Here is a 9,863-nt window from a genome sequence, read left to right as displayed (position 1 = left end):
TAAATTTGCTTGCAAAGGATTAAGTAAAGACATTTGTAGCAATAAAACGCTTTTTAGTAGTTTCTATAAAACACAAAGGTTCTATTCATGAGAAGGGAATTTAGATTTAAAAGCTGAGAAATATGAATAAAGTTTTTTGTAGGAAAGTTTTATTATTATTTAAATTAGTAATAAATGTCATGTGGTTGTACTTTAGCCACCATTTGTTGGTCGTATATCGTATTTGTCGCTTTTTTGCGGAGGCTTTAGTTGCCACCTTTACCAGTTACAGAACAACAGGGTCTGCTCCACCGTCTGCTATGTTTGTCTCCAGATTCTGGCGCTCGCGGGCTCAACGCCGCCTATGATTGGTGGATTCCGACCAATCAACGCAAAGATCTGGGGTGACGTTTGGGGTCTGCAGGTTTTTGCGCGAAGGTGCAGATGTTGTTGGCGGTGAGAACAGAGGAGAAGAACTTGGACGAGGTCTTTTGTTCGAGCTGCAGAAGTTCACGGTGAGAACAGTGCTTTCATGCAAGCGTTTACTCGGCCTCGTTCAGCATTTACACTCAGCGCTGATAGAGTTAAAAGTCGGGGAAAGTCTTAATGGGTTAATTGAAAGGTTTTGCAACGTTGTAAATGATGTTCAGCGTCTCTTATGTAATGTTAAATTGACGTTAACGGTCTCCGTTTTGAACACTCTTCCGGAAACTCCATAATAGCGTTGAGTCAAAAGGCTTTTGAAAATAGGTAAAGGTATTCTAAGATAATATTTATGATTCTGATATCGTAATATAATTCATCTGTAGCCTATGAGTAAGTGAAGTTATTGTTTTTTTGCTCTTAGTGCTCCACTAGAAAACGTTTAGCTAATTGTTCAGTTTATGCAGGACCTTTTCCTTTCTGTTCTCTTCTTATTGTGCTCACTGCAGAGGCTCCCGTGAGATGAGAACTTGTTTTGCTTGACTTGTCATGTCACGTTATGACTTGTAATTTTACAAATTATGTGAAGCTAGAATGCTGCAGTTAATGTCTGGCCAGATTATACAACACATGCAAACATATGCATTTGATAAAGGAAGTAAGTTGGTAATAATTGCTTTTTCCAGTTAAACTGAATAATTTGCTTTGTTTTATCTTTTCCTGTAGTTGTACAAGGCAACATTTGTGCTGAAATGGCAAACACTGAAGGTGGGTGAAGACCGCAAACAGTTTTGAAAGTTACTTCTTTGTGATTAACGAGAAAGTGTTTGAAAATGTTTACTTAGCTCATGAAGATTCCCCTGTGTTTATGGCACTTTACACCCAAAACAAGACAAATACAAGCAGACAAGCATAGGGAAAGCAAAGTTACTGTTTCTTCACACCACCTGAAACACGCAGTAAGCAAACACATTACCCATATGCCAAAGACAGGAGTCCTTTGATGTGGTTGGTTCTGCAAGTTGCAAATGACAAGATGTCCTCATTTGTTCTTCGCAGAAGAAAATGTAGCCACATGGCCATATAATTGTTTTTGTTTGACCAGTATGTATCAAATTGTCATATTTTCCAGACATACAAGTGAAGGAGCTGAGCCGACGTGCTTCAGGTCAAGCGTTTGAGGTCATTCTGAGTCCTTCAACCCTGGAAGCCAAGGGAGACTTTCCGTTGTCCCCACTTAAAAAAAAGGAAACAACATTGGACGAGATAAAAAGAAAACTTAATGCTGCAGATGAGAGGCGCAAGGTACTTTTAGAAATAACAAAAGACTTTATACATTAGCAAGTGACTACAGTGAAAACCACTCAAGCAGATGTAACATGCAGCACATGGGTTAAGAGTTGTTTTTTTAAAATGTATAGCATGTGTTTGCTTTTTTTTATAGAGTCATGAGGCTGAAATGCTGAAACACTTTGCTGAGAAACATGAGCACGAGAAGCTAGTAATTCAGAAGGCCCAGGAGGAAAACTGCAACTTTAGCAAGATGGCACAAGAGAAGCTCAATCAGAAGATGGAGGCAAACAAAGAGAATCGCACTGCGCGGATGGCAGCTCTCAGTGAGAAGTTCAAGGAGAAGGTAAACTTGGACAAGTCAGTGTCTGCGTTGTTAGTTGCAATGAAAACATTTTTGTGACTATTGTGCCTTTCAAATGCCCACAGGACAAGAAGCTTGAAGAAGTGAGGAAGAACAAGGAGACTATGAAAGAAAAGGAGAACTAATTTGTTTACATCTGAAAAACAGTCTTTACATCTCTATCATAAGCTACGTTTTATGCTATTTGTTGTTTTCTGATGCTTTTTCTATCAGAGTTGGTTTTACTGTACTTGTTACAGTTGATGTAACTATTTCACATTTGCCCATGTGAACATTTCTCTTTGGCAGCTGATTAAGGTTTAGGCATTGTTGTATGGGCTATACCTTTCCATTTCGAGGCATTCATTATACATTTTTCCAAATTTATCATGTAATACTGTTCTAACATGCATTCTACTGTACGATACCAAGGTTCTACCATTAAAGCCTGTGTTCAAAGTTGCCAGTTTGTGCGCTTGTGTTTTTTATGTGCTTATTTTCAGAATTTTTGAATGAAATGTTAGTGAGGTATTTTTCAAGGATAAAGATACATATATTACACTAGTAATACACCACTATGACTTGGTGGCAGGTGCACTTGATCTTTTCAGGACCATCAGCCCATTTCTTAGTGTGAGGCTGGATCTCCTTCATGTTGTGGGTGAGAGGAAACTGATTTTGTGGCGCAGGTTTTGTGATGTGTTGGATAGTTCTATTATAGTTGCGTTGTTCACCTGTGAAAAAAGCAAAGGAGTTTGAAAATCTTTTATTGATTTTAATTTATAAGAGGCAGTAAGTACCATTTCCATGTAACTACTGTATACTCTAAGATCTTTGCATCACATGATTACAAGTCAACCACAAATGCTGGCAATGTTGCAGTTACAGGTTCAACAACAACGCGCTTTAGACAAGTTTAAACAGTTGTGTCATTTGTTTTATAGAGCAGCTCAACTTGTTTCACACAATTTTTTAGACTTTAGAGCTTTAACTGAAACTGAACCACACTACAGGCTCAGTGGATGTAAGGTTGAGAGTTAGCCATGTTATGCTCATACTGTATAGGAACATACACAGTATGAGTTACAGTGGGCATTGCCATGCCCACCCCCACAGTGCTGCACAATCCCATCTTTGTTGTGCTTATGGCAAACCGCTGCACTCATCAGCCCAGAAAGTTGTTTGCCCCCATAGACCAGTGACCCTTGTTTGTCTGATCACACAGCAAACAAAGGTTGGTTCAGTTCCAAGACTCTTCAGTCAGACTGTTCTAGATTTTTGCCAGTCTTGTGTATTATCAGGCTATACAATCCAGGAAGCCAAAAATATACTTTTATGATTTACACACCCTCAATTCATCAAGCAAAACTGAGCAGAAACTGAAATTAATAGATGAAGAAGATTCCCAGTACTGTAATTTATGAGTAAAATATTTAATACTGCAATTATAAAATAAAAAATAAACAAGTTTTGGAACAGTGCTTTTATACACGAACTATCAGGACACAGGTAACCGATGCAACCAGGCTGCGCAGCCAAAGTCTAAGGTGACAGGAGCGTCTCTCGGGAGTCAGGCCTTCATTTGACGGCGGAGGAATGTGTCTTAACAGTGGGCGGGACGATTGACAACAGGGCAACGACGATTGGTGGACGCCATTGTCAAAACGGGGGACGTGTTTACTGATTGGCCAGAGGAGCCGCGTGTCACACTTCAGTATCCTCCCAGCAACTGCGCCGTGAGAGCCGCCAGGCGCTGCTCTCGACGCGGTCATCCTTTCTCGGTTCATCTAAAACAATGCTGTCTGTGTTTTACGCGGCTCTAAATCTTTCATCGATTGCTAAACGCAAGGCTTTGGATTGATCCCACATTGTACAGGTAGGGCCGTTTGTTTTCTACATTATGAAAATTCGAAAATCCACGCTGTTTTCCGGTAAAATGATTAAGTGAGCAGCGTGTATCGGGTTCAGACGCGCTCCGACCGCAGCCCCCGGTCCGTTATTATAAATGTGCGGCGGCATCTTATAAAATCTACCAAATTAATTAAACAGGATCGTGATGCTGACGGGGAAGCGACGCAGGCCTCGACGGTAGGAGGAAGGGCTGGATGCAAATCATACCGGACATCGAGTGTGTAATTCACACAGACATGTCGATCAGGTGCAGATTCTCTTCGGAGGAATTCGCTGCAACAGGCCCATAAAGGCCAGAGTTTAATACCCACACATTAATACAGGCCTCTTTGTTATCGTGGAGCATTTGTCTTCAGCCATTAATATTTTAAGCAACGGCAACCCATGTTGGAAAGCGAGGGTGTGGACGTCGGATGGGGGTTATGTTACATAATCTGTAGCGTTCATCACTCCACGCCTTCTCCTCCTGATCCTCGGCCTGCGAACATCCCACACTGCCCGATCTGCGCGAGGCTGCTGCATCTGCTGCTCGCCCTCAACACTCATCTGGGGAAAGTGCCCAGAAAGATCTGGAGTGACCACACCATGACACCGAAACGCCGGATTGATTCGCATCCAGGCCGTTCAAATTAGCTGCAGCCCACTTTACAAATCCAGGACAGGCTGCACAGCTGGGCCCAGTCACTTCTGGGTCCACTCATCTTATGCTCTGACTTGGTTTTAATTATTAATGTTGACGTAACCAAAAAGACTCAGTTTGTCTTAATTGGAAAACAATCAGGACCAGGAATTGTAAATCATACCTCAAACTCAACACCCAGGTCCTTTTAATTAGTTCAGCTTGATTTCAGTCGAGCCAGCTGTCATCACATTAGCAAACTGGCAGAGATGCCTTTTGTTGCTCCGCCGTTCTAGCAGCTGGCTCCGGCTATTTTTATTATGACATCTTTGCCTTTTAGAAAAAAGGAAATGATTATGTACAGTAATAATATTGGGATGAAATGATTCATATGGCACACCCCTACGTCAAAATAGTGATTATTGTCTTTTGTATGAAAGTCTATTTCCAAATATTATCTGAACATTTTCAGCATGTTCTCTCTCTAATTATTAATTCTGTATCGAGCTTTTCTAGAACCACTTTCCCATTTGCAAACATTTGTTACTGAGAAATGAGGAATAAATGTGTAATAACCCAAATTTCTGCTTAGATGTGCATCAGAGTGTCTGTGGTGAGTAATAGTCCATCAAAGTGATGCATCCTGTCGTACAGCGGATTAATGGTTTGGGAGGCCTCTGCAAGCCACCACAAATAACAGCCCACCGCTCACGTCCAACTATTTCACGGGTTATGATTAAATAGTTTTATCAACACAACATCTACAAGCGGGAAATGCTGGAAGCTGCACAATAATCTTTTGTTATCAACAGTGGAGTGATGATAACCGCAGTTCATCATGAAGGAGCCTTTAGTCCCGCGGTTACTGTTTCACCTGTCCAGCGTAATACTCCACTCAACAAGCTTAAATGTAGCTGCAGCAGGTATTTTATGCTTTAGTAAACAGTCTCTAATAAACCTGTGTTCCCATTGGAAAACAAATAGAGCCTGTCTGCTCTAAGGCTGGTGGAGACCAAAGCAGAGCTAAAAGGAAAGTCAATGATACACTTTATTTTGTCGGGTCGCTGTAAATGAACATAGTTGCTCTGAGTCTGCTGAATTTATTTTTGAGAGCCTGAAGCGACAACCTCATATTGCTTGTAATTTTTCCACCAAAGAGCGGAAAGCAGAGCATAAATCATGTAAATATTCAAAGGATATTTGCCACCGATGCCTGATGATTAACTGGGATGACTTTTCCAGCGCGGGCGCACGCTGTGAACGAGATGCTCCGTACTGTAGGCACTCTCCAAGCTAACGCTGGCTCATTCCCTCCGCCCCCACGTTTTGCCCGCAGGTTGCCATGGCGACGGTGGTGATGGAGCAGATCGGTCGCCTGTTCATCAACGCGCAGCAGCTGCGTCAGATCCCCCAGCTGCTGGAGTCGGCCTTCCCCACTCTGCCGTGCACCGTGAAGCTGTCCGACGTCCCCTGGGTGTTCCGCGAGCGCCACATCCACACCGGCTACCGGCAGACGGAGCAGAGCTGGCGCTACTACTTCCTCACCCTCTTCCAAAGGCACAACGAGACCCTCAACGTGTGGACCCACCTGCTGGCCGCCCTCATAATCCTGGTGAAGTGGCAGGAGATCTCGGAGACGGTGGATTTCCTGCGAGACCCTCACGCTCAGCCCCTCTTCATCGTCCTCCTCGCAGCCTTCACCTACCTCTCCTTCAGTGCCCTCGCTCACCTCCTGTCTGCCAAGTCGGAGCTCTCCTACTACACCTTCTACTTCCTCGACTACGTAGGAGTGTCAGTCTACCAGTATGGCAGCGCCCTGGCCCACTACTACTATGCCATAGAGAAGGAGTGGCACCGGAAAGTGCAGGGGCTCTTTCTCCCCGCTGCCGCTTTCCTGGCCTGGCTCACCTGCTTCGGCTGCTGCTATAGCAAATACGGCAATCGCCGGCTGCCCAAGCTCGTCCTCAAGCTCTTCCAAGTGGTGCCCTCGGCCCTGGCTTACTGTTTAGACATCAGCCCCGTGGTCCACCGCATCTACAGCTGCTACCAGGAGGGCTGCTCCGACCCCATGGTGACGTACCACTTCTACCACGTGGTCTTTTTCCTCATCAGCGCCTATTTCTTCTGCTGCCCGCACCCAGAGAGCTTCTTCCCCGGGAGGTGTGACTTCATCGGGCAGGGCCACCAGATCTTTCACGTGCTGGTGGTGGCGTGCACCCTGCTGCAGGTGGAGGCGCTACGAACAGACTTCGCGGAGCGGCGGCCGCTGTACGAGCAGCTGCACGGCGACCTGGCGCACGACGCCGTGGCGCTCTTCATCTTCACCGCCTGCTGCAGCGCCCTCACGGCCTTCTACGTGCGCAAGCGCGTGCGCGCCTCCCTGGACGAGAAGGACGAGTAAAGGGAGCGAAAAGCAGTTGAATTCATTTTACTCTGTGGTGGTCGTTAATTAAGATAACTCCAATGTTTTTGTCAATGAAAGGTATCAGTTTGTGATAGTGACTGTACTGTATTCCTTCAGTGATCTGCCAAACTACAGTGACCTGAAACCGCTATTGAGGTGGTGCTTTTGTGACTTTCTCTGAGGAAAAAGGGATCTTGTCATGTGTCTGTAGCAATACAGGTAGTTCTTAAACACTGCAGCAAGTCCTTGCATCCCTGTTCTGAGTTTTTATTAGTCTGCGGGTTTTTTAAGCAGCTAGTGTGAAGCGATGGTTTTTATTACTTCATCATACTTTCTGTCACGATTAGCAGTTAATCGGAAACTGGTTGAGCCTAAGATGCTTTTCCCCAGTATATTAAAAAATCAGACTGTCTTGATTAAATTGTAGCATTTTAAACCACTTAAGCATTCATTTCTGCAGTGCACAGTCCTTTGCACTTTGTACAGTATGTTGCTGCCACACGCAAATTCCAAGCTAATTCGAATTGGCGGTGTTTAAATCAAGGTAAAGCTAAAGTACTTCTTCCTTTTCTGCTCTTTATAAGGGTCAAAGTAGGAATTAGAGTAGGATGTCATTTTATTTAATTCATTTCGGTGCTCACACTGTGCCATGTTTGAACCTATTCTGGTCGAATGACGTCGACAACCCAATAGCAAACCAAATATTGCACCAAAAGGAGTCCAAAAGTTTGTTTATGGCTGATAAAGAAAATGACTAACATCGACTCGGCGAGGGTAGAATGTTAATTAAAATTCCTTTTGTTTTGACAGCTTTTTCTTTTTTCTTTTTCAAAGGGCTGAACATCAGCTTTTGCCTTCTCACATCCCATGATGTCGATGCTTTAGCGTGGTTTGTTTCTAATCATCGGTTAATCAGAGTTGAATCACGAAAACACAAAAGTGTTCTGTTTGTGTATGATGAATATGTATGTGCCTCTACGCATGTCTCTTGGTATGTACTGTGGATATTAAGTGTGTGGCGTCTATGAAAGCTTAGCCTTGCACTGACCCTGTAAATAAGCTTTATTTTCTCCAGAAGTCATCTCTCCTCACCTGGAGGCGTTCAGATTTGAATGCACATTTTCTGTTGCTATACAGCGCATTCCCATTCTGCTGTATTTTCCCTGCCCAGCAGACCTTAATGGTTACGACTACACCATTGCATACGGCTGCACTATTTTCGTTGTTGTTGTTTTCGTTTTTCTCTTTTCTGTGTTTGATGACTTTGTAAAAATCTCAGCCACATATGGCTCACGGGTAATGTTGCTTCGATTGTGATCTCACGAGACGTTAGACATGATCTTTGCTCATCATTGCACTCTGTTGATGATGGTGTTTAATGTGCCAATGAATCTGTTATTGCTTCAGTGACGGTACTACTGAAAGATGAACCCAGAGACAGACTGCCGGATGTGACACGTTAATATGAATCGATGGCCTGACCTGACTAGTTACTGTTGAATATCAACCTTCTTTATTGTTGGCATTACTGACACGGTCTCATCACGCACTGCCTGAATCAACACTGTACATAGTGTAGCTGACACTGGCTCTGTTTACATGCATGGAGGTGTGTGCCGGTAATGTGGTTAATCTTGTTTTGTGTTGACTCTTGAAAGTGACATAACTTTAAGTATTCTCAAGGCTGTACTCCACTTTCACAGAATGACACTCCCCGTGCAAGGCCCCGTCCTTTGTTACACAACGGTTGGCAACTAACTTAAGACACGTCATGTGGACCGATGGTCTCGCATGGCGTCGCTGTCTCAACCATCAGAAGGAACAAAATGGTAACATTTGATATGGTTCCCTGTGTTAGAACTTCTTTAGTGCAGAGGGACATGGTATTTTGCTACACACACCATTTAAATCTGAATAAGATCACTGGAAATTGGCCAACGCGTCATCCAAGCAACTGCGTTGTCTGTGCGGTTGCGTGTGTGTGAGTGTGTGTGTGTGTGTGTATAAATGTAGCCTCTAATGCCACTTGAGTTTTCCCTTGATCCCTTTATGAAAGCAGGATGAGAGGGACCAGAATGTCTTTTGCCTTTAAAATATGTGGTGGCTGACTGTACTAATATTCTGTGGTATTTAATAAAATAAAATGTTACAGTAACTTCAGATTCTCCGTTTCATTTTTCACAGGTTATGCAAAGGAAGGTCCTCATAATATGAAGTGAAAACTGAAAACCTCACTTTGAAACTATTAGGTACTTGCAGCTTAAACATCATTGAATTTCTACCACTGATATAGTTCATTTTGAAAACAAGGGCTTGAATTTCCGTCTGATATTTCTAGACTCCTTTAAAACGTACTTAAAAAACTCTATTTATATATGACAGTTTTATTGGTTCATAAGCATGACTTTAAATTTGTGATTTAATTTAAAAGACAAAGAAATATAACAGTTATACATGCTGTTAATAAAGAGCATGAATCCCTGGGGCTTTAGAAATAATGTAATAAATGTTAAATGGACATATTTATCTATATAATAATACTAACTATATTGTTATATAGCACATTTTGTTTAGGTATTAAATGTGCAGACTGGACTTCCGGGCTTCAGGAAGGTTATTCACTATTATATAGTTAATTAGGAGCCATTTTCTTTCCACCACCAGGGGGCAGCATTGTTGTTTGATAACATTCAGTTCAGTAAATCTACAGCTTATTCCCTCATCCGAAGTAAAACACATTTTTAGGCAAAGGTGTGAATTAAACAATTTACAATTGTCAATACTAGTGATACTAGTGATAACAGACGTTTATCCTAAGCCTTTCTACTTGTAAGTAAAACAAATCAGATGAAGTCCACTAAACAGCCTGTTCAGTAATATAACAGATATTACAT

General features: G+C 42.7%; 2 protein-coding genes across 2 annotated transcripts; both read left to right on the top strand.

The window, feature by feature from the left end:
- Positions 1-376: 376 nt before the first annotated feature.
- On the top strand, positions 377-2,498 carry stmn1b (stathmin 1b). Its single transcript, XM_029128068.2, has 5 exons — positions 377-494; positions 1,129-1,170; positions 1,535-1,707; positions 1,847-2,038; positions 2,122-2,498. Exons 2-5 carry the CDS (start codon positions 1,155-1,157, stop codon positions 2,179-2,181), a joined length of 441 nt encoding a protein of 146 aa, XP_028983901.1. The 5' UTR covers positions 377-494; positions 1,129-1,154; the 3' UTR covers positions 2,182-2,498.
- A 1,250-nt stretch (positions 2,499-3,748) lies between these two features.
- paqr7b (progestin and adipoQ receptor family member VII, b) lies at positions 3,749-9,129 on the top strand. Its single transcript, XM_029129993.3, has 2 exons — positions 3,749-3,911; positions 5,902-9,129. Exon 2 carries the CDS (start codon positions 5,908-5,910, stop codon positions 6,964-6,966), a length of 1,059 nt encoding a protein of 352 aa, XP_028985826.1. The 5' UTR covers positions 3,749-3,911; positions 5,902-5,907; the 3' UTR covers positions 6,967-9,129.
- Positions 9,130-9,863: the final 734 nt, after the last annotated feature.

This window comes from Betta splendens, chromosome 16 (genome assembly GCF_900634795.4).
Source record: "Betta splendens chromosome 16, fBetSpl5.4, whole genome shotgun sequence".
Taxonomy (NCBI): domain Eukaryota; kingdom Metazoa; phylum Chordata; class Actinopteri; order Anabantiformes; family Osphronemidae; genus Betta; species Betta splendens.
This window is presented reverse-complemented; position numbering and strand designations above follow the sequence as displayed.

Coding starts and splice junctions, on each gene's coding strand:
- paqr7b (XM_029129993.3), top strand. CDS start 5,908: ATGGCGACGGTGGTGATGGAGCAGATCGGTCGCCTGTTCATCAACGCG.
- stmn1b (XM_029128068.2), top strand. Junction 1,708..1,846: donor CTGCAGATGAGAGGCGCAAG/GTACTTTTAGAA, acceptor TTTTTTTTATAG/AGTCATGAGGCTGAAATGCT. Junction 2,039..2,121: donor GTGAGAAGTTCAAGGAGAAG/GTAAACTTGGAC, acceptor AAATGCCCACAG/GACAAGAAGCTTGAAGAAGT.